Source organism: Sebastes umbrosus, chromosome 3 (genome assembly GCF_015220745.1).
Source record: "Sebastes umbrosus isolate fSebUmb1 chromosome 3, fSebUmb1.pri, whole genome shotgun sequence".
In the NCBI taxonomy this organism is placed as follows: Eukaryota; Metazoa; Chordata; class Actinopteri; order Perciformes; family Sebastidae; genus Sebastes; species Sebastes umbrosus.
This window is the reverse complement of record NC_051271.1, coordinates 4,452,665-4,477,378: the sequence shown is the minus strand read 5'-3', so window position 1 is coordinate 4,477,378 and position 24,714 is coordinate 4,452,665. Positions and strand designations below refer to the sequence as shown.

Here is a 24,714-nt window from a genome sequence, read left to right as displayed (position 1 = left end):
TGCTGCTGGTTTACAAAGCACTAAATGGTTTAGGGCCAAAATACATTTCTGATCTTCTGCTGTGTTATGAACCATCCAGACCTCTCAGGTCATCTGGATCAGGTCTGCTTAGTGTCCCCAGAGTCAGAACTAAACATGCAGAAGCAGCATTCAGTTTTTATGCACCAAATATCTGGAACAAGCTCCCAGAAACCTGCAGGACCGCTCCAACTCTCACTTCTTTTAAAACAAAGCTTAAAACTTTCCTGTTTGCGGGTGCCTTTCATTCTGACACTGCACTATAACTTTTACTCTTTTGAGTTTTATGCAATTTTAGCTTCTATCCTAGCTTTTATTTTTAGCTTGTTTTTATTTTCTAATCTTTAATGTTTTAATGTTTTTATGTTTTTATAACTGTTTTAATTATTTCTTAATGTTCTTTTGCATTTTGTCGCAATGTTCTTGAATGTTTCTGTAAAGCACTTTGAATTGCCCTGTTGTTGAAATGTGCTATACAAATAAAGCTGCCTTGCCTTGCCTTGCCTTGCCTTGCTCTACAGTGCCGGTGTATCGTGCAACCTCCAGGTGACAGAGTGGGCAAACTGGATTTGTAACAATTAGTACATCAACAAGAATGCGTCTCCTCCCTTCAACTGAATCACTGTGGTGAAACCCTCCACCCTCAGCAGCACTTCCCACAACTACACACACACACACACTAACACACACACACACACACTCATAGAAATACCAGAGAGACCATGCAATAAATTTTCAGTTTACAGTTTGAAGTTGTGGTGGTGGAGGGATGAGCTGGTTTTAATTTGGGGGAAATTCCAAAACAGTATTTTCTATTTTTTTCTGAGTATTTGTCATCATACTCTCCCTGTGTGTGAATGTGTGTGCGTGTGTGTACATATGTGTGTGTGTGTGAGTGTGCGTGTGTGAGAGTGTATGTCTGTGTGTATGTGTGTGAGTGTGTGTGTGTATATATACAGTATGTGTGTGTGTGTGTGTGTGTGTGTGTGTGTGTGTGTATACGTGTGCGTGTGTGCGAGTGTGTGTGTGTGTGTGAGAGAGTGTGTGTCTATGTTTATGTGTGTGTGTGTGTGTGTGTGAGTGTGTGTGTGTATATATACAGTATGTGTGTGTGTGTGTGTTCCAAAACAGGATTTTCTATTTTTTTCTGAGTATTTGTCATTATACTCTCCCTGTGTGTGTGTGTATGTGAGTGTGTGTGTGCGTGTGTATACATGTGTGTGTGTGCAAGTGTGTGTGTGTGTGTGTGTGAGAGAGTGTGTGTCTATGTTTATGTGTGTGTGTGTGTGTGTGTGTGTGCGTGCGTGTGTGTGTGTGTGTGTGTGAGTGTGTGTGTGTATATATATGTGTGTGTGAATGAGGGCGTGAGTGTGCGTGTGTATATATGTGTGTGTTTGTGTGTGTGTGTGTGTGTGTGCGTAAAACTAGGTGAACACCTGAAAACAGAATGTGGGAGGACAGCTCCCTCTCCCCTCTCTCTCTCTCTCCTCTCTCTCCCTCTCTCTCTTTTCTCCTCTCCCTCATTCAAGGTTCAGTTATCGCAGTCTTGTATGTTAGTCCCGTGAGTAGTAGAGGAGTTGATGATGCGTGGGAGTTAGGGGTAGTTAGTGGACCTAATCAGATCGTCACACTCGGAATAATCAAACTCAGGCTGAAGGATCTAAAGAGGGAGGAATCAAGGAAACAAGGAAGGCAGGGTCGCAGCAGTCATGATGGTTCCTCGGCGTGGCTCAGGTGGGAGCTGCCTGAACAGGTAAGACAACTTCAAATCCTTCAATCAGACCTTCAGTCTGACCATCACAGTGAAACAAGTTCTCTGGTTTTGGCTTGTGACGCACAGATTCCTCGCATTTTTACTACACTGTAAACAATTGCTGTTAATTTACAGCAGGATTTCAACATTATTAATGCAGTTTCATGCAGTTTTTTTTTTTAATTCTGGGACCTGATCTGCTCATGTGAGGCTTGTACATTGTACATGATTGTAAAATCAGTGAATTAGCTCTGTTCTTCACTCACATGTTGTTCTGGTTTGCATTCTGTGCTTGTAGCCAGTTATAGACACACATTTTTGGAAAAGTGTCAACAAGTCTATTATAGCCTTTTTCCTAACAAGTGCCTTTAATTGTATTTAGTGTGACTATTCCTATGTCTGTAACCTGCTAAGTCTATTCATCTAGGCAAAAAATAATGTTGTATGTAAAAAATACAACCTAAATAGTGCATTAAAACAAATCAGTAAGATAATGTAAAAGACAGGTGAAAACAGCTAAATAATGTATCTTTAAACAGTAAATTAACTGTAAAATACTGTGAAATTAATAAAGTTCAAACTGTATTTTTCATTAACAGTACAAAGCTGTAAATTTCAGCGACAGTATAATAATATTAATTTTATAGTAACATAAAGGCAACCCTGTTCTTTACTGTTATTTTACTGGGAGATTCTTGACAGTCGACTTTAGATGGATTTAGAGAACTATCGTAGAAACGTCATGTTATCAGTATCCCATAGTTACAGGACAAATACACTCTGCCGTGTTCATCAGCTGACTGAGAAGAAGTTAGAAGACACGAGCTATTAGTTGTTCAGCAATAATGAATCAATCGGAACCACGGTGGCACTTCTTTATAAAACATCCAGGTGCGTATTTTACGCACAGAGGCGCACCGCGGATCATGGAGCTACCTGTCTGCCTCCCCCCCCCCACACACACACACACACACACACACACACACACACACACGCACACACACACACACACACACACACACACACGCACACATACACACGCACACACACACACACACACACACACACACACACACACACACACACATACACACACACACAGGGAGAGTATGATGACAAATACTCAGAAAAAAATAGAAAATCCTGTTTTGGAATTTTCCCCAAATTAAAACCAGCTCATCCCTCCACCACCACAACTTCAAAACTGTATTCTGAAAATGTATTGCATGGTCACTGTGGTATTTCTACACACTAAAACAACAATAAGCTACAGAGTGTTGTCTCATATAATGTGACTTTATCTGGATTATAAGATCCTAATATTGTTTTCACAATATTTTTTATATTTACTCTCTAAACACTCTTCTGTTTAAAGCAGCAGTAGGCAGATTGGAGCAGATGCGATTAAAAAAAGTTATTTTTTATAAAACGATCACTATATCCTGACAGCAGTACATCAGACAGGTAACCTGAAAAAAAATCATGTGCCTCTGTGTCCTCCGTTCATGTCTATTTAGAGCGAGCACAAGCACGAGCCCGACACTGTCTTTCGTTGACTTAACGGCCTAAGGTGTCGCTGTTAACAAGCAATTTTGAAAGTTAGAAACAGTCCCTTTAACAGAGCCTTCAACAAAACGTGGTACACACAGCACAGATAACCGGTGATGGGCCGGTCTAGGCCAAAATGCCAGGGCGGATTTTTTGTCCCAGTCAAACCCTGCATATAAATCACAAATGAAACATGTCATTTTTACATTTTTTTCCTGTCATTTTGAAATACAGACAAAAAATTTAAAATTTCTTGAAAAAAATGTTAAAAAAAATGTTGTTGTTTTTTACAGTGTACCTAAAAAAAAACAAAAAAAAAAAAACCATCCAAATCCGAATTTCGCAATAGGCACCAAAAAGGGTTGGAGCTCTGAGTTAATGCCAGTTTCCTCAAACCACCACATGTCCTACTCCTCTCGTTGAGCCATACATCCAACGCACCCTTCCTCATGTGGAGGTGTATTTAAGCTGAAGTCCAGTAACGCTGCTGCTAAACTGCTGTTAAACACATTTCACCTGTTCTCTCCCGATGGCTTCGCTCCAGGAAGGCATCTCTGCTCCACACCAGTAAGCTTCGAGGCTCTTTGCTCTCTTTAAAGTTGCAGCTCCAGCAGCAGCAGGTGTCTGCAGGTCGCAGGTCCATTTGTTGTTGCGGGTTTCGGTGTCTGTTTGCGGGCTGTGATGTGAGACCTGCTGGCTGCCTACACTGTTAAGAATCTCCCAGTAAAATAACAGTAAAGAACTGGGTTGCCTTTATGTTACTGTAAAATTAACATTATTATACTGTCGCCGAAATCTACAGCTTTGTACTGTTAATGAAAAATACAGTTTGAACTGTTTCTTTTTTTATTAATTTCACAGTATTTTACAGTTAATTTACTGTTTAAAGATACATTATTTAGCTGTTTTCACCTTTCTTTTACATTATCTTACTGATTTGTTTTAATGCACTATTTAGGTTGTATTCTTTACATACAACATTATTTTTTGCCTAGATGAATAGACTTAGCAGGTTACAGACATAGGAATAGTCACACTAAATATAATTAAAGACACTTGATAGGAAAAAGGCTATAATAGACTTGTTGACACTTTTCCCAAAATGTCTGTCTCTAGCTACAAGCACAGAATGCAAACCAGAACAACATGTGAGTGAAGAACAATAAAGCTAATTCACTGATTTTACAATCATGTACAATGTACAAGCCTCACATGTGCAGATCAGGTCCCAGAATTAAAAAAATACTGCATGAAACTGTTACTGATGATACTTTAGACAGTTGATCAGCAGTGAAGTGATGTTTTTTTAAGAATGCATTATAGTTCAGTTAAAAAACGGCCTATGAGCGTAATTTAACAGGTTTTCTTTTGTACTAACAGTAAAGCACTGTTTTTAGCAGTAACAGGTTAATACTGTTGAAATCCTGCTGTAAATTAACACCAATTGTTTACAGTGTAGTCCTCATCTGGTTTTATCAAGCTGCAAAAAGTGGTTTTATGCATTTTGCTCTTCTCCATGATAAAATACAGGAGAAAACATCACAATAAACCTTCTATAATATTAATCCTATTATCTTCTTAATTGATTAATTGTTTGGTTTTTCCAGAGTTCAGGTTGACAAATCTTTAAATGTTAAATCCGACCAACAGTCCAAATCTGCCAAAATCAAAATTAGATCAATGAATAATTAAATGACTCCGTAAAAAAATAAATGAATAAATGAATGTAGCAAAAATAATATTAAAAATAAATGTAGCCATTAATTAATTGATAAAATGTGACATAAATTGTTATTTCTGTTTTAATTTCCTTCTTTATTTATTTATATTTGTATTAATTTGCTTATTTATTTACTCTTCTGTTTAAAGCAGCAGTAGGCAAGATTGGAGCAAATGTGATTTAAAAAAAGTTATTTTTATAAAACGGTCGCTATATCGTGACATTACATGAAGCAGGTAACCTGGAAAAAAATCATGTGCCTCCGGTGTCCTCTGGTGCTCCTAACGGCATCTGCAAGATTTTACATACCGGAGGAAAATAAGCAGTAAGAGCTGATCTGGAGTCTGCTGTCCATCTGCCGTCTATGAGAGCCGGCTGTCAATCACTCACAAACTCCGATCAAACGGTCAAACTAGGCAGCGCTGATCAAATATGAATCAATATTCTGTTACTGTAATGCCTATTTCTCTCCACAAATGTTTTCAGAATCATCTTGTAGTGCACGGTTCAGCTGTTTAAATGAGAACGTTTCTGAGGCCGCCGCCATCGTGAAATCTGGTTAAGGAACGCCAAGTTCCGGTCACATGACCGGAGCACAGCCAATAGGAACGCTCTCACAATGAAATGACCTGTGATTGGTCAAAATCTACAGTCACGGGCTAGATTTTCTAAAGCCTGAAAACAGAGCCATGAGGAGGTGCAGAAGTCTAGTTATCTCTCAGAACACTTGAATTACAATATGCTGAAAGGTTGTGATGGAATTTTTGCTCAATGATGCCAAAAATATACTGACTACTAACACGTTAATTCGCTTATTTATTTCCTCTTCTGTTTAAAGCAGCAGTAGGCAGATTGGAGCAAATGTGATTTAAAAAAAAAAAAAAGTTATTTTTATAAAACGGTTGCTATATCCAGACAGTAGCGCATGAGACAGGTAATCTGAAAAAAAACATGTGTCTCGGTGTCCTCCGGTGTCCTCCGGGTGGTGTGGAGAGTCAAGAGGCTGCAGGGAGATAAAAAAAACCCAAGTACATACCACAACTTATCTCTTCAAAGTCAGTTTTTACTTCGTTTTCAGTAACACTGATCTGGCGTGCAGATTCACATCGCTGATAGGCTGAGTTAGCAAGACTGATGTGCTACAATCTTGACTGCTGCAGATACCATCAATGCTGTCACATGCTGTAACAGAGAAGGAATGCAAATCTGATCCATCAGGAACTGAGAGTCCTGTTTACTGAGAAAAACCACAGATGCCAGAGATAAAGTCTCAGCCCAGTCACTGCAGACAGAGATGCAAACCTCCACCAGAAAGACAGCTACAAAACTAAGTTATATCAGCTATTAGCAGCATTGATAGCTTTCATAGGTGTCTTCAACAATATGAGAATATGAGAATAAGACATAATAGCAAACATAATTATTAAAACTTGAATTTAAAAAACTATTTAAAAATCACTGATTCACCTTGTTTTTAAAAAGACTAATAGAAAAGAACAATGACGTTCCATGCATATATTCAGTTTTACTTTATATTTATAAATACTTTTTAAATGTTTTTTTAAATGTATTAATTAAACCTGAAGTAGGCAGAAAGTTTTCGGCATCATTGGGCAAAAATTCCATAACAACCTTTCAGATTATTGTATTTCAAGTGTTCTGAGAGATAACTAGACTTCTGCGCCTCCTCATGGCTCTGTTTTTAGGCTTTAAAAAATCTAGCCCATGACGGGAGACTTTGGCCAATCACAGGTCATTTCAGAGAGAGAGCGTTCCTATTGGTGTGCGCCGGCTGGTGGGCGGTGCTTGGTATTTTCTCAACTGATCTCAACATAGTTGCCGGGTCACAAACTCTAATTTTACAGCTAAACAGTACACTATAATATGTTTCTGAAAACATTTGAGGTGAGTAGTTAATTAATTGATTAATACATTTTCTGTGGATTGATGAAATGGTTAATCAACTACGTTTAGGACTTCAGGACATCTCTGAAATGCTGGTAATAAAACATTTTTTCTGTATTAATTTAGAGATTTTCCAAAGTACAAATCCCTAGAAGTGTATGATTCAACTTTTTCCCATGTTCTAGTGTTAAAAAACAAAACAAAAATTGCAATAAATCGTTTTATCGAATTGCAAAGCTTAAAAATCACAACATATATCAAATCGACACCCAAGTATTGTGATTGTATTGAATCAGGAGATCGGTGTATCGTCTCAGCCCTAGTAAAAATGTCTTATTCAGCATTCGGTTGTACTCCACCGTCTCGTGCCACTAATGGTTGCAAAAAAACAAGATGGCGATGGCCAAAAACCAAGACAAACTCCAGGCTTCAAAACCATAGTCCACAAACCAATGGGTGACGTCAAGGCGACTGCACCCACTTTCTATATACAGTCTATGAGTAGAATTCATTCACAAAGACACTCCTTATACTCCAGAATCGTCATGCTTTTAAGACTTCTTCAGTATCAAAGTAATCCAGTGATAGTTGACTGTACATACTTGAGTACATTGCAAACAGGAGCTGCTAATGGCTAATTCAGCATCATTTTAATGGTGACAATTTGACAAAATGTGAACAAAAACAGTTGTAGCCCACAGCTAAGTCACTGATTTATACATCCTGTTTCCCTACAAGGCCTATGGAAAGGAAGCTGGGTCAGGGACGGACATGGGTCTTGGGGTGTGGGGTATAACACATGCGCAGTGTAACTGAAGCTGAGGTTGTGCGTTGCGATTGGCTCAATTTCGGCGAGTGCAGGCAAGATTTTACTGCGCATGTGTTATACCCCCTGAGATATGGCGCGTGACCAAGCCTTCTTTCTATAGGCCTTGTTTCCCCAATAAGTTCCCACCAGTTTTAACTTTGTCTTTCTTATCTTTTTAGACAACTTGCTGAGAGCGTGGGTCATCAGAAGAAGTCGTTCTTCTTGCACTCCTGGTTCCGGTTCCTGCTCCTGCTCTGTCTGGTGCTCTTCGTCTTCTGTTACACTAGGTCCGGACCCTCGCAGGAATGGTGGGACGGCTTTCTACTCCATGAGCACTACCATAGGATGTTCAGTCTATCTTCTCCTAAACGTGTCCATCCCAAACCAAAAACAATTACACAAAATGAAATCTATGAAACCACAGAACTCCCTACTTACGTACCACCTACTGAGCCTCCTACTGTGCCTCCTACTGAGCCTCCTACTCCCATTGTGCCTCCTACTGTGCCTCCTACTCCTACTGAGCCTCCTACTCCCATTGTGCCTCCTACTGTGCCTCCTACTCCTACTGTGCCTCCCACTCCCAAGGTGCCTCTTACTGTGCCTCCTACTCCCACGGTGCCTCCTTCTCCTACTGTGTCTCCTACTGTGCCTCCTACTGTGCCTCCTACTCCTACTGTGCCTCCTGCAGGCGCTCAGCTCCATCACGCCCACCCACACAACTACCACTTTATTATGGATAACAAAGAGGTGTGCAAGACCAAGCCCCCTTTCCTGGTCCTGATGGTTCCAGTTGCACCAGGAAACGTGGCAGCTCGGAACGCCATCCGGCAGACGTGGGGCAACGTCAGCCTGATCCAGGGCGACGTGGTGCTCACTCTGTTCATGCTGGGCCTCTCTGGAGGAGCTGGTGTGGAGCAGCAGCAGGAGAAGCTCAAACAGGAGAATCTACAGCACCACGACTTGATCCAGAGTGACTTCATGGACACTTACCTCAATCTGACCACCAAAACCATGGTGATCATGGACTGGCTGGCCACACGCTGCCCTACAGCAGCATACGCCATGAAGGTTGACTCGGATATGTTCCTGAACATTGACAATTTGGTGATAATGCTGCAGAAGCCAGGCATCCCCAAGCAGAATTACCTGACTGGGATGCTTATGTGGAACAGGCCGGTCGTCCGTACAAAGAGCTCCAAGTGGTACGTCTCTGAGGAGTTGTACCCAGATCCCCGATACCCGACCTACACCCTAGGCATGGGATATATCTTCTCCAACGATCTACCAGAGAAATTTGTGGAGGTCTCAAAGTCAATCAAACCCTTTAACATAGAGGACGCTTATATTGGGATGTGCATGAAACAGCTAGGACTTGCACCCACATCGCCGCCAAATCCCTCCCAGTTCAAGGCCTATAACAGAAGATATGATCGCTGTGAATACTCCAAGATCATCACCTACATTCTCGGGACTTCACAAGAGTTGGTGAAATACTGGACAGACTTGAAGAAGCCTGGACCACCTTGTTAGGACAATGAGCACTACAGATGCACTGAGAAATCACTTGGGTGGAAGGGAATTGGAAGGTTAATTTATTTATTTATAGATTTCTACTGTACCGGTCTGTGATTCTCACGCCATCCCCAGTTCAGAAATGAGTATTGGGATCACCAATGTGGAAAAGTTACAGAGGTTTCTGAACAACTGCTTTACAGAGATGTTCAAGAGAAACCCTATTTTTGTACTTTTGTGTATTTAAAACTGCTTTGTTGGGTTGCAAACAAAATATATGAAGGGAATGTTTATCCGTACTGATAGTAGAAATGTGAATGAGTGGAATTAAAGGTGCCCTGAGGAGCTTTTGACCACTAGCGGTGTTGTAAAGCAGTGCAATAATGCAACAAATGGAGTTTAAAAAAAAAAAAAGTCTTATCAACTATTAAGAGGTAGGAAAAGCTTTAAAAGTATTTTATACATTCAGGGTACACAACATGTTGAACTCAACGGTCTCCGTTTACAAAGGGAACCTCAAGGATACAAGCCATTGACCACCTGCAGAAAGGTGTAAAAGTTATTATTTATAAAGTCCAGGTCCATTATTATTATTTCCTGTGTTTAAGCATCAAAATGCTATTTTCCCTTCAAGCCCTTCTAAAAACTTTATCCATTGTGACCTGACCTTGGTTTCTGCATGATGCTGCTACATGTACAGTATGAATGCATCCTTATAGTCAGTGTATTACCGTTACATACAGTAACTTAGATGACGGTCGGTGTACTCCCAGTTTGGAGAAGCAGACATGAGTACCGGCAGGAAACTAAGAAATGTTCTGCTCTGTGGACGCCAAGTTAGTTCAGATCAGAAAGTAACACAATAACACAAACAAACTAACCGATCGATGCAGCGGTAGACCAGAAACTCCCGTGTTCTGAGAGATTGTAGGTAATAAGGGTTATATATTTGTATTGGGGCAAGTAAAAATTGACTCTGGGCTAGTAGATTTCTTTAAACCACATTTCTTTTTACAATTAACACTTGAAATGATGAAGGCACTTGCAAATGACACCGTAGTACAAAATGTAAACCATACTTTGGTGTTTCATTTTTACCTCTTTACTTAAAACTTCAGTAGGCAGAATGTTTTTGCATCATCAGGCAAAGGTTCTATAATAACCTTTCTGCATATTGCCTGTGACGGGAGATTTTTGGCCAATCACAGGTCATTTCAGAGAGAGAGAGCATTCCTATTGGCTGTGCTCCGGCTGATGGGCGGTGCTTGGTATTTCCTCAACAGATCTCAACATGGCTGCTTACTGTTCAGGTCAAACCAACACATTTTCACTCCCAACTCGTCACTGCTGCTTGGTCAGTGTCCCTCGGCATCGGAGACTGTCGCATGGAGTACCCCTCTTGTGTTACTTTTGGACGGATCAGGGACAGTGTGTCAATATACACTCGTTACATGCATAGTTTCCTTTCAAAATAAACTTCCGTTTTCACAGGAAGTTAGGTTTTGGCAACACAACCACTTAGTTGGGGTTAGGAAACGGTCGTGGTTGGCGTCAACTTCACTGTCTAGCGACTCACGGGACTGACGATACTGACATGTCCTGCGACTAACGACTGATGTGACAAAATAAGTCAACGTTACTTTTTGTTACACACAGGACACGAACAGCGGTATCCTGGTTGAAAGTCTTGTGTTTGCTGACCGTCTACTAACGCCGCGGGTGGGTTTACGTTTAGATTTAGTTAAAAGCCCGGTTTGTCACATACCTTTGCTAAAGGGTGCCTCCATGCGTTGATTTTGGATGCCGAGGGGCGCTGAACAAACGGCGTTATTTGACGGGTTGGGAGTGAGAGCGGGTTGAACGAACCTGCAGTTCAGTCTGTTTAGAAAAAGCACATGTTGTGGGATCTGAAGTGAGGGGGTGATATCAGATGAGTGGCGAGATGAAGATGTCAGATAAGCGTTGAAGGGAGAGGTCCATGATGTGTGTAGAGATAGTATTTATTATCATGAAGGAAAAAGCACTTGAAAGAGATTTCAAGAAAATAACAAGACAAAATAATAATGACAGGAAGAAGGTTTTTCTGCACAGAGCTCTACGGTCCGGTTCTCTCATTACCCTTAATAGACCCTCACACTGTAGAAGTTCATCGAGGTTGTGGTGTAATCAGACGTTTATCTCACTTTTTCTGTTGGCAGCGGAGGTATTTCCATTAAAGGGAAACTCCCCCTCAGGGAATTCCTGAGAAAGGCATCGACTTTATCCAGGAAGAGTAAACATGGCACTGAGCACGTTTACTGGTGCACTGCTGCAACTGGACTGGTTGCAGACCAGAGGCCTGTACTACGAAGTTCAACATACCCAGGGTATCTTCTCGTTATCTGGCTTAATTAACCCTAACAAACGAGATCCCGCTAAACGGTCCTACGAAGGTGGTTATCAACTCGGTAAATCAACCCAGGGTTTCTCTATCTGGCTATGAGCGCGTTCACATGAATGGAACGATGTTTTGCAGTATCTGACCAATCACAAACATGGACACGTCTACTGTCAGCAGAGCGGAACATTTTACAAAGGAAGAGCAAACTATATTAGACAAATACAAAGAAGTTAAACACTTAATCCAGGCTAAAATGAACACAGTTGAAGCTGCCAAATGCAGGAAGGACAAATGGCGAAAGAAAAAACTGTTGATGTGTGAATGCGTAAATTAACAGATTTATTAATCTAACGGAATACTCAAAAGTCAGATATACTCGTCTAGATGGGGCAGGGATATATAAATAGCTATTAGAAGTGTAATGGATAAGTTTATCACTCTTCATTATGCCCTTTGACAAGATTGTGGCGTGTGTAACTATTTCAGCCTTCTTTCAGCCGCGTCCCGACTCTGTCGGTGTGAAACGGACTTGAGAACATCTGTCCTTCCTGCATTTGTCAGTTTAAACTGTGTTGTTTTCAGTCTGGATTATGACTGTAACTTCTTCATATTTGTGTAATATCATCATACGATCTGCGCACCGAGCTCTGATTGGTCAGTAGGCGGTGCTTTTATACGAGTTGATCTCTTATCTGGAACAATAACCTGCTCCGGAGCAGGTTAGGTGGTCAGCATCAGTTATCATGGTGATCTACCGCGGTAAGAAGTTGCTGAATGTGAGGCACAAAAGAGACAATCATCAAGGTATTTTTATGAAGATACAGACTCGATCACATTCCTCTGAAACGTAATAGTTGGAAGCTTTTCTGTGAGTCATGATAGTGAGTCTGATACAGTGAGGTTATTTATTGTGAGCCAAAGGGCAGTTGATGATTACTGGTCTGACACGCTTTGTTTAAACACAAGATGAGCACTTTAATATCTTGTGATGCACTGCTTAATCTAAAAGGCACATGATGTGCAGATCAGGAGAATAAATGTTTTAAATGCACTTTTACAAAACAAAACACCTTTTCCCTCTGATACCAACAAGGCACACATTCAACAGAAACCAATCTATGTTGTCATTTAGCTCATTATTTACATCCTTTTTTATTTTTACTGTTTATAAACTGCATTTATGAAATAATGATGTTATCTGGATATGTTTATTTCATCTTTACAGTTCATGCAAGGTTGCAGGATGTGTTGGTTATAAAAAGGGGAACACTACAACTAGGGATGTTAATAATTAACCATTTAACCGATATTAAGCATTTTAACCTATTAACGCTATCGGTTAAAACGGTTAAAAGAGATGTTAATATTTAATTAAAAAGCTGAGAAAAACTCATCACTTGAAGGGGAAAAGCTGGTCCACCTTAAGAGTCTGAGCCTGCGTCACAGATACAGGAAGTTGGCTCCCGTCTCTGGCTCACTTGAGCGGAGGAGTTGTAGCCTCGTAGCATTTATTCACCGACAAATAAACTGTACACACACTGTCTGCTTCACTTTCATTTTCCATTTAATTTATTTATTTATGTTTGTTTGTTTTATTATTTTTAAATTTATTTATTTATATTTGCATTCATTTATTTTAACATTTATTTTAGCATTTATTTTTAAATGCATTTATTTCTGCAGTTTTGCATTTAATTATGTTTTTATTTCTGCATAATTTTCCCTTTGCCTTTCATCCTTTATTTATTTTCGCAAAGTTATTTATTTCTGTATTCTTTTCTTTACACATTTGATTTTGCATTTCTGCCTCAAATTATGGGTCTGTCACTCAACGTGTGTCATGGGGTCAGAGCATATGGACACATGTTGAGTGACAGGCCCCTAATTTGCGTAGTGACGCAGAAGTGCATAAAGAAATGTAAAAAGAAAAGAATACACAAGTAAATAAGTTTTGGGGAAATAAGGTGTGAAATGCAACAAATGCAAAACATCATGCATACATAAATGAATAAATAAATAAATAAATAAATAATACAGTTAAAATAAATATTAAATTAAAGCTGCGAGCAGCGATGAACGGGCCCTCGCCCCTGCGGGCACGTCTGGGGAACGAGCACGTCGGTGCACGTACATGTCTTCAGGCTAAGACTCTTATAAAACATGTCAAATTTGGGGAAGATTGGACAATGTATAGTCAATTTACAACAACTTCCTGTTTCCTGTAGGGGGCGCTATGACTATCACGCATAATACCATGTATATGTCTTCAGGCCTGGACTATTATCCAGCTTGTGAAGTTTGGAGCAGATTGGACTATGTAAAGTCAATTTACAACAGCTTCCTGTGTCATGGCGAATCATTTAAATTCTCCGCCACGCCACGTCAACACCGTTTCATGAAAACTCATGATTTGAGCAACTTTTCATCACAAAGGTCTTAAGATACTACTGACCAAATTTGAAGTTGATCAGGTTAAATCTCTAGGAGGAGTTCATAAAAGTATGCATAAAATACATAAATTACATGAAAAACACAAAATTCAATATGGCCGACTTCCGGATGGGCGGAGCAAATGAAACCCAATTAGGAATATGTTTCCAAGAATGAGTGGGATATGCATACCAAATTTCATGAATATCGAATTAATTTTGTCCAAATCACAGCCTTCCACGCGGTAGGGGGCTATAGAGCCGGCTAGACACACTAAAACCAATCGCTGTACATTCACGTAAAGTTTACGGGTGTCCATCGTTTTGCCAAGTTTCATGAGTTTTCGAGTATACCAAGGGTGTCAAAGACATGTTCAAAGGCTAAAAGACATAAGGGGGTGCTAGAGAGCCAACATGCCACGCCCACGCAAAATTTCACCCCTAAATCGAAGAAATTACGAGTTTGGATGTGCGTGTAAAGTTTCATGAATTTTTGTGCATCCTAAAGTCCTCAAACATGTGTTTGTAAATTTCGAAAAAACGCAGGAAGTCCAAGATCGCTGACTTCCTGTTTGCCGAAAAAATCTCCAAAATATTTAATCCAGGTATGAGGATGTGAGCAATGACATACTTGAATTTCGTGACGATCGAAGAAACTTTCTCTGAAAAACTGCCTACATTAGGGGGCGCTATCTCGCCCCCTGGACACACCCGAGCCGGGTCACTCCAGAACATTGAATTTCCCACCAGTTCTGACACATATTCCACTTTTGGTGAGTTTTTGGGGATGGCTAAGGTCCCAGAAAGGCAATCTCTGCGCGGAAAAAGAATAATACTTAGAAAAACAATAGGTTTCCTTGCACTTTCGTGCTCGGGCCCTAATAAATAAAAAACAAATGCTAAGCCATATATAATACATAATGATAAGCCAGAGAAGTTGAGCAGTAAAGTTACTGTGCCCAGGGCGCCACCTTGTGGGGAGCGCTGGTCGCCCTCTAAAGAAAATTAATAAATTAAAAAAGTTTTTTTTTAAATGCCAGGGGACGCCCTTCCTCATTTACTGCATTGAGGTAACAAATGAAGAAATAAATAAATACACTTTTTACCCTTGTAAGTCTCATTGCATTGAAACACTTTTAAGCCAACAACATCTGGGACCAGTTGTTTATTTCTATTATACAGTTATCTATGAAAACAAAACACTTAATTTTTGTTGTAAAACCATTGTGATGTCTGATGTGTGTTGCAGGTTTACGGTTTAACCCCCCCAGAACCCGAACCCTAACCCTAGAGTGGCGCCGCCAGCGTTGCCTAGGGCACCAAAAGGGCTAGAGCCGGCCATGTTTAGTTCAGTCAGTGAGGCTTTTACTGCTAAATTACCGCAACTTCATCATCATCATCGTCGTCGCAGCATGCAGGTTTAGGTTGCTTAGTAAAGGCAGGTGCGAGAGGAGCACAACCTCACAGGTACATTGGAAAGAAAAAAATGGAGGACAATAGGATTTGATAGGATTTGTTTATCAGTTAGAGAGGTTTTTTTTAAATGTATTTCTCTCCATTTACAGCCATAAAAAAGGAGTTGTTTAGTTAAAGCTCTGCAGCTGAGGGCTTAACTTGAACATGTTCGTATTTCACATACTGTGGTCAAGGGTGCGGTTGAAAAGTCATGTAATTACATCCTACTGTCTTTTCCTGTAACATCCACCACAAGTGCTGGCTAAGGAATGACATCACTTTAAAGAGTAGAAGCTTTAATTACAGAAGTTTAGCTTTACAATTCATACCCCTACCGTCACCTACTCACTGTTTAACACCCAGCTATACAAACAGAGCAGGGCTGAATTACACACTGTCACTGATTGACACACTGTAATAAAGGCGTTTACACGCTAAGTGGATTCGCACATTCATAAGTCACACATGATTGATTACCATGTAAACGATTCTAAACTACACCTTAAGCCTGCCCTGGCTGTCTGACTGGGATTCGACCTCAGTTAGGTCATTCACGTTGGGGAAGTAGGCAGATTGACGAAACAAAACAAAACAAAACAAACAACTAAAATAAAGAAGAGAAACTAGTCCGCCCCGAGGGCAATACCCATATCTTTTTGCCCGCTACCGGCTCACTTGCCAGAGGCCTGTACTATGAAACATATTTGTGGTTAGCGAGGTAACTTCAGGTTTGACCCTTCAGGGTTTTCCGTCCTACGAATATGGATCACTTCTTACCGGGGTAGATCACCATAGTAATTTATGCTGAATATCATGTGCCCTTTAGATTAAAGGTCACATATTATGCAAAATGCACTTTTCCATGTCTTTTAAACATCAATATCTGTCCCCAGTGTGTCTACAGGCCACCATAGTATCATAAAAGACCATCCTCTCTCTTTTTCTCCTCCTCCGTTTGTCCGGAAATGGGTGCAGAAATAGAAATTCGTTTTTTTCCTAGTCTTCTGACGTCATTAGGCCGAAATGCAAGCCATATATGGCTTTCCTGTTTCCAGTGAAACAGAACAGCAACACCCTCACCCGCTCCCCCCATACCCCGGCTTGGTAACCCCGCCCACGGAGTAGCCGGCTCAGCAAGCTGCGTCCGCCGTTGTTATTTCGACTGTTTACTAGTAAACATGCTGAAAGGAAAACCCGCTTGTTCTGTTGTTGGCTGCAATACTCCACACAAAAGCTTGCACCATGTACCCACTTCGGATCCTCTGAAGACCCAGTGGATGGACTTTATTTTCGCTGGTGCTGTGCCCAGACATGTTTCAAAGAAGTTGTTGGTATGTGCAAATCATTTCACAACCGAATGCTGTAAATCAGGGTCAGTACCTGGCGGGATACGCTAGTTACCTGAAACTGAATATTGGATCAATACCAACTGTCCGGGATGCATCAGGAGACCCTGAAGCTGTAAGTTTTTTATTTTTTCCTTTTTTTATTATACTGTTTATTAGGGCCGGTTTGCTAGACGGAGTTAGCATGCAGTGCGGCTAAACTTGAACTTATAGTGTAATGATTCAGCTTCATTATTCAGCTTGTGAGAGGCTTTTGTTTTACGTTAAGCACCATTTCAAACCCGTAAAATAACTATAGTAGTAGGTATGGTGTGTGTAAACTGGGTCTCCATGTTGCTTTTAGTGCAACTTTATACTGCGGCCTGTAGGCACAGTCTGCTCCGTTAGCCTAACGGAGCAGACTGTGCGGAGCTAGCTGCTAGCTGTGCGGAGCTAGCTGCTGTATTGTGTGTGTGGAGAGTTACTTGTTTTAGACTCCCCTGAAAGTACACATGCTCAAAACAAGTGGTCAAACTGTAAACTAATCCAGAAACGGTGATTAATTTGCTATGAAACGTTATGTAGCTTTCGTTTATGTTAGCACCCAGTCGCCCCGACCGACGGCTGTAGTGGCCAGCTGTGCAGTGTGTTGACTTACAGATGATAGTATGACCGCTATGATTCACCGATAAAGTTGTTAGTCTCGTATTGCATTACAAACAGTGAGTCTAGCTAGCTTTATGACGCTTTCTGCTCTGCTAACTTCATCAAACTGAATTTACAAACTTTTGGTATGTCACAACACAAGTTATACTGTATTTGTAACTTGTTGTCATAACTACTCATTTGAGATGATGTTGTAAACATGACTGTTTCCTGTATACAGGGCTGTTCTAGACAACCTACAAGGCCAGATGTTGCCTGCCAAACAGACCCAGTAGAGCAACGTTCTGTGCACACACAGTTGTCCTGGAGGACTTTCCATCCATTCGTCAGGAGTAAAGGTTTGTAGTCTTACATGTTATGACCATTTCAGAACAAGTTTAAAACACAGTGGCAGCTTTTTGTAGTTGTTCTTCTAATTTTATATAGATCGGTGTTTTATATTCTGTCATGGGTTTCATGGATATGTACAATTGTGTTACAGGTGTACAGGCTACTGTGTCCTGCAAGGACTTTCGTGGTGGCACAGACCCTGTTCTGTATGATGAACCCCTGCCGCTTTTCACATCCACCCCAGCAAAGAGGCCAGCAAAGAGACCTCGCCTGGAACTGGAGGAGGAGGATGAGGAAGACGCATTGGAGGGCAGCTCTTCCTTTTTAGCTCCACAAGGGCTGGATGCTACGTACGACCCTGAGGAGTCGGTCACACATGTGACAGCCTCAACAGACACCTCGTGAGTTACAACAATATTACTATGTGTGTGTGTGCATTTATACATATGTATTTGTTGCCATGTCAGTGGCAGAAATTAATGCAGTTTAATTCTGCGTTCCAGCAAGTACTACCACTTGCATGCAGTTGGTGAAGCTTAGAAGCACAGTTATGTGCGAGGAAGCCAGCTACATTGCTTTAGAGGGCTCAGGCTGTTTGATGGTTCATAACATTTGTCTTTTTTTATTACAGTGGTCAAGCACCCACTGCCACCCACAATGTCAACACATACATAGTGTACGAGTCCTGCATTATGGACCTCTTCCGGGACTGTCCTGTGTGCCATTGTGTGTGTGACATAAAGACCCGAAGGATTGGTACATTCCTTTCAGTGGATCAGCTGTGCCCCCACTGTCAGTACACAAGACATTGGGATAGCCAGCCTATTGTAGGAAGTACTCCAGCCGGGAACCTCCAGCTCTCCACTGCAGTGTATGTCAGTGGAGCATCATTCTTCAAACTTCAAAGGGTAAGTGAAGAACAACGATGTTTTCAGATGAGTTGAATATGCCATATAATGGTGTTGAATCTGTAGCATCTGGTTTAGATGAAATTCAATGAAATGCTATGACACAAAACTTTTTTTCTATTTTTCAACCACCATCAGGTCTTCAACGCAATGAAACTGCAGGTTTTCAAATATGACACCTTCCGAAGGCATGCCAGAATGTTCATCGAGCCAGCTATTGTGAACAAGTGGAATACATCGCAGGAAGAGATGCTAAAGCGACTCAGTGAGGACGATAAAGTAATTGTTGGTGGTGACATGAGGGCAGACTCCCCAGGTATTTGTATGTTATTGACATTGTCATTTCAGCAAAGGTATTTTATCATGTATGAGGTTGAAAGTGAGGGTGCCTTAAAAACACGAGGCACACACTAAAATCAATAAATAGTATAAAACCATACCTGGAGTAATGGAAAGATTGTAACACTCTTTTCACAGGCCACTGTGCAAAGTTTGGCAGCTACACAATGATGGACCTCAAGACCAACACTGTTGTTGATATTCAGTTGGTTCAGGTGAGTGTGATGACCTTAAATTTCCACAGAATTTTTTATTTTTATTTTCCACAATGTTTGCACATGTAACACTTGATAAAAAGGAGGAATCTATGTATATGTTTATATGTTTTCACAGAGCAACGAAGTGGGTGGAAGTTACCACATGGAGAAAGAGGGTCTGAAGAGGAGTCTGGCGTTGTTGGACAAACATGGTGTGACTCTAGATTGCATCGTCACCGACCGTCATCCACAAATTCAAAAAATATCTAAGGGAGTGCAACATCACCCAGTTCTATGATGTCTGGCACATAGAGAAAGGTATAATTACTTATGTTCATGTGAAATCACTGAAATGTATGCGTTAATACATATGTGTTGCTAATTAAATACATTTCTAATGTGTGTGATTGCATATATTATCTGAGCAATTTCTGATATGATAACACTTTGTGTCCTTCGTTTAGTGTAATGTTGTGACACATTTAAAGATTTCATGTTGAAAATTAAGTAAAATATTGATGTCTGAATGACAATGTTTTTTTGGTTAACTTTTATGGATGTGGACTGGATGTAATCTGTATTTCCAGGAATTTCTAAGAAACTGGATCCAGTTGCAAAATCAAAGGAAGGTGAAAAACTGCAGAAGTGGATTAAGAGCATAAAAAATCACATCTACTGGACTGCAGCAACATCCTCAACAGGCCCTGAGAGAGTGGCCAAATGGACCTCCATCCTGAACCATGTGCAGGATATCCACACACATGAGGACCCCAATTACCCCCAGTGCACTCATCCACTGCGCAAAACCAGGGACCCGAGGAAATGGCTTGCAGCTGGTGAGTTTGTCATATACTTTATCACATAAATCCTCTTTACATAATTTCCAAGGACAAATATTCCATAAAGCAGCCATTCTCAACCAGTGGACCGCAGCCCACCGGTGGGCCTCAGAGCGCCATGGAGGCAGTGGCACTAGATTATTTTTTTATTATTATTTATCAGAGTGGACGGGTAAAACCTAAAGGAGGTAAGATGCCAGCTGCCGTAAAACAGCCTGCTGTGTATGCAGACCACTGCTACTATCCCTAATATCATCAGCCTTTTTATTATTATCATTAGTGGTAGTTATATATTTTTTATTATCACAGCTATCATTAATTATATTTCTATTAGCACTCTATTACATCCACTGCTATCGCTTATTGTTGTGAATTACACATTTTTCTTATTTTTTAGGAACTCCTGCCTTCTATAAGCTGGAGAAAGTGCTCACTAACAAGAGGATTCTGAAGGATGTGGAAAAACTGAGCCCCCACCACCAGACTTCATCTTTGGAGGCTTTCCATAGCGTGATCCTCCGTTTTGCTCCAAAGAATGTTGTCTTTCCATTTCTTGGAATGCTGTGCAGGTAAATTTAATTTTAGTTACTTAGAAAAAGTGACATTGTGTACAGTCTCTGCTATTATTTACATTTTTGTTTTCGTCCATACCCTGCTTCAAGACTTTACCTGGCGTGCCTGTATTTCAACGAAAATGCAAACCGGGCACAAGCAAGATCATCAGCTGGAGACCCACTATTCAGACTGCAGTTCCCAAAGGCCAGGAAGGGAGAATGCAGAGCAAAAGTTGTAAAGACTGACCCGACATTCCGTAAGTGTTACATTTCTTTATTTGTAATATTGCACGTCAAATTTGTAACACTTAACACACATCAACAAAAAACACAGTAAAAGCAAACATAAACCTGATAAAAAATTTCAATATTGTATGAAGTAGTGCAAAAAATATTTATATAAATATAATATATAAATAAATGGTACAAAATAAATAAATTTTCAGTCTTTTTTTTTTAACATGAAATTGTGCAATATTGACAAACAGATATTTGTATACAGAGTATGTGGATGACCTGATGGACCTGGTCTTTGAAAAAGTCTTTGTGGACCCGGCACCATACACGGAGGAGATAATGAAGATCAGCATCCCAGAGGACCTGTGTGCAAATTATGAGCGGCCAGACAAAGAGTCCGTCATAAACAACTTTGTGTCCAGGTTCAATGCAGCGGCGGTCTGAAACCCTCGTAGCGGGCCAGGGCGTCAGGAAACTCCCTGCGGATCCGCAGTACCACACAGGCCGGAATTACAACGCGGATCCTGCGCCCAAGAAAGCCCCAGCACCAGCTCACAAAGCTCCTGTATGCCAGATACCTGTATTGGCTGTAAGATTGGACAATATACATGTATTTAGTAAACAGCGTGTCAGGAGCCAAACTTGAAAACTTAGTCATGTTATTATCAGTATGTCCCTTGTTTTACTTTGTACTTTTTGATGTGGCTTTTTACATTTATTGTAAGCAATAAGAAATATCTCACAACATGAAACACTGTGCTGTCATATACCAAAGATAAAAGCAATACAAATTAAACAAAAAAATAACATGTTCAACTACGGTCTGAATGCAACAATCATTGCAGCCAAAATCTTGTTGCCAGAGACAGTAAAATACCTTTTCATTTGGATCCAGCCATGACAACACACTTGAAATATTATATAATATAGTATAATAGTATTGTATTTACATGCTGCATCAGCCACCATTGTTTCAGGTCAGTATAAGCTGCATTTTCAGAATTGAAATAAAGTGGAAATCACAAGTTTGTGCTGAGTTTGAAGCACAAACAAATGCCAATTCAGCTTTAGCAGTGTGGTTTGTCAAAAATGTCTTTCTTATTTATGGGTTCAGTGAATCCTTTGTTTTTCTATTCATATATTATGAGAATGGTGTTCTATTGATTGAAAATAACAATAAAGGCTTTACAGTATCTGTAAAATGTGTCATGAAATCATGTTTAATATGAACAGTATCTGCTGATGTCAAACTTAGCTACAGTATATACTAAAAAGTAATCACGTTCTTATTTTGGGGCATTATTCTGCAATATCGTGGTGTGTAATGCCATTCATGGTGTGTGGTGAACAGTGTAATGTAAGGCCCACTGAAGTAATGGAAAGGAAGACTGCATAAAATTTAACATACAGGTATTTATTTTCATGAACAACATTAGCATTTAATTGTACTTTTTGATTAAAATTATGATGATCAAATAAGTAAGAAACCACTTACCGCTCTATCGCCCTTTGGTGCAAAGCACCATATTCAGCCCTGTAAACATTATATGCGTTTTGCATCGTGAACAAATTTAAACATACAGGGTCCAACCCAGGATGTTCAATCATGCAGGAGATGTTGTCCGGCAGCTGCTCCATCCGTCTTTTAACCTAGAGTGAATGACATATGGTAAGCCTCATGGAATGTGAAAAATATGTCTAAACACACAACTAAATATAGCTAATAAAAATGTTACCTGTTGTGTCTCCCAGCAGCAGATATTCTCAGGTTCTGTGGGCATTTTTGCACAATTTCCACATGTGCACCTGAACAAATAAATAAAAAATGTGAGCATTTCAACATGTGAAGCATATGATACTATAAACCTGACAGAAGATGCAAAAAAGCTGAGGTGAATGAGCAGTAAGCTTTTTTCCCCACACATTTTTATCGCACAATATGATAGAATATTCGGGATATATCAAGTAAAATATACCTTACCAATTGAAAAACATGCAACGTACGTAGAGCCTAACGTTCACTAAATTACACAAATTACAAAATTGGTTATTGACCAAATACCTCACAATAACGTTACCTACAGAGCCGTGAAAGTAGCATTAGAGCTGACGTTAGCTACCGTTAGCCTCCGTGCTAACCCATACATAAAGTTACACAACAAGTTGAACTAACCATTGTGAAATGTCTTGCTGCATTCGAGGTGGAAGTGCTGCTGCTGCTGGGGCCTCTTCCTCTTCATAGTTTGAGTCGGTGTTCGACTCAGGGTCAAACTGAACAGTCATATTCATAGCTGTTGTCATTATAACATTCAGAGTTGTTTACTGTTACCAAGGTATCAAGCCGAGGGGCGGGGGGGCGGGGGGGATGGGGCGGAGAGCTACAGCCGGTTCCGCAGAGGGGGTGGGGCGCAGCAGCTCATTCTCATTTAAAGCTACAGACACAGAAATCAGCACTTTTGGAAATGGGCTGAAACAGAGGTTATAGAGACATGCTGGAATGCATGATCTGATTGTTTTTTTGAAAAAAAAACTTCAGAGACATGGTTTGGAGGTGTCTGAGACCTATAATAACTAGTTTAAATGGAGTATAATATGTGACCTTTAAGCGGTGAGTCACAAGATATCGATGTGCTCACCTTGTCTTTAAACAAAGACAAGTCAGACCAGTATGATCACCTGCCTTCTGGCTCACATTGAATAACCTTACTGTATCAGACTCACTATCATGATGTTTACAAACTCACAGAAAAGCTTCCATCTACTATATTTCAGAGAAATGTGATCGAGTCTGTATCTTCATCTCTTTTAAGCCTCACACTCAGCAACTTGTGGAGAAGTTGAATTTGAAATGTCTTTGAAAGGGATTAAATTGTGTGATGACCCCAAAGGCCTGTACTACGAAACAGGGTTTGGTGTTAGCGAGGTAACTTCAGGGTTAACCCTTCAGGGCTTTCCGTCCTACGAAGGTGGATCACTTCTTACCGAGGTAGATCACCATGGTAACTTATGCTGAACAATAACCTGCTCCGGAGCAGGTTATTGTTCCAGATACGAGATCAACTCGTATAAAAGCACCGCCTACTGACCAATCAGAGCTCGGTGCGCAGATCGTATGATGATATTACACAAATATGAAGAAGTTACAGTCATAATCCAGGCTAAAAACAACACAGCTTAAACTGACAAAAGCAGGAAGGACAGCTGGATTTATGCTGTGGGTGTTTACCGCTTTAAATTATGTTCTTATATTTATTTTTTTTACTTGGTCTTGAGTCCGTTTCACACTGCCGGAGACGGGGACGCAGCTGAAAGAAGGGTGAAATAGTTATACACGCCTAATCACTGTTAAAGGGTATAATTAAATGTAATCCTTTCATCCATTACACTTCCAAACACTGCATATATTTAGACAATAATATCTGAGTTTTGAGTATTCCTTTAAATTAATTAATAAGTCTGTTAATTTACGCAAATCAACATTTTTTTTTTGCTGCTTAATTTTGCCAGATGTCCTTCCTTTATTTAGCAGCTTCAAATGTGTTAATTTTAGCCTGGATTATGTGTTTCACTGTGCTGGAACACTTTACATCAACAACATATAATAAAGGATTATCTGACCCAACGTGGACAACCGGTGAAAAATACCACTTCATTACAGAAGGTTGAAACTGAAATAAACAAAAGGAATAACCTAAAGGCTACCACAAAAAGTTTATAAATATTGAGTTATGTTTTGAGTTAAGGTGAAGGAGTAGAATCATTAAATGTATATTTCTTCTACTCCTTTT

General features: G+C 40.2%; 2 protein-coding genes across 3 annotated transcripts; both read left to right on the top strand.

The window, feature by feature from the left end:
• The first annotated feature begins 1,477 nt into the window (after positions 1-1,477).
• LOC119484684 (beta-1,3-galactosyltransferase 2-like) lies at positions 1,478-9,860 on the top strand. 2 transcript variants are annotated; one of them, XM_037763706.1, is made up of 2 exons: positions 1,478-1,771; positions 7,932-9,860. In XM_037763706.1, the coding sequence occupies exons 1-2, from the start codon at positions 1,728-1,730 to the stop codon at positions 9,283-9,285; spliced, it is 1,398 nt and encodes a 465-aa protein (XP_037619634.1). In that variant the 5' UTR covers positions 1,478-1,727; the 3' UTR covers positions 9,286-9,860. The 2 variants fall into 2 exon arrangements, with proteins under 2 accessions (XP_037619634.1, XP_037619635.1); XM_037763707.1 differs by lacking the exon at positions 1,478-1,771 and adding an exon at positions 3,655-3,886.
• A 7,038-nt stretch (positions 9,861-16,898) lies between these two features.
• LOC119484700 lies at positions 16,899-21,548 on the top strand. The gene is made up of 11 exons (XM_037763733.1): positions 16,899-16,992; positions 17,743-17,860; positions 18,004-18,253; positions 18,484-18,760; positions 18,899-19,076; positions 19,238-19,314; positions 19,433-19,614; positions 19,884-20,132; positions 20,533-20,704; positions 20,798-20,946; positions 21,194-21,548. The coding sequence occupies exons 4-7, from the start codon at positions 18,545-18,547 to the stop codon at positions 19,592-19,594; spliced, it is 633 nt and encodes a 210-aa protein (XP_037619661.1). The 5' UTR covers positions 16,899-16,992; positions 17,743-17,860; positions 18,004-18,253; positions 18,484-18,544; the 3' UTR covers positions 19,595-19,614; positions 19,884-20,132; positions 20,533-20,704; positions 20,798-20,946; positions 21,194-21,548.
• The last annotated feature ends 3,166 nt before the right edge of the window (positions 21,549-24,714 follow it).

Bases quoted from the DNA above. Each gene is read 5' to 3' on its own strand.
- LOC119484700 (XM_037763733.1), top strand. From the start codon at position 18,545: ATGGACCTCTTCCGGGACTGTCCTGTGTGCCATTGTGTGTGTGACATA. The intron at 18,761-18,898 runs GTAAGTGAAGAA...AACCACCATCAG, and splicing joins CATTCTTCAAACTTCAAAGG to GTCTTCAACGCAATGAAACT. The intron at 19,077-19,237 runs GTATTTGTATGT...CTCTTTTCACAG, and splicing joins CATGAGGGCAGACTCCCCAG to GCCACTGTGCAAAGTTTGGC.
- LOC119484684 (XM_037763706.1), top strand. From the start codon at position 1,728: ATGATGGTTCCTCGGCGTGGCTCAGGTGGGAGCTGCCTGAACAG. The intron at 1,772-7,931 runs GTAAGACAACTT...TTATCTTTTTAG, and splicing joins GGTGGGAGCTGCCTGAACAG to ACAACTTGCTGAGAGCGTGG.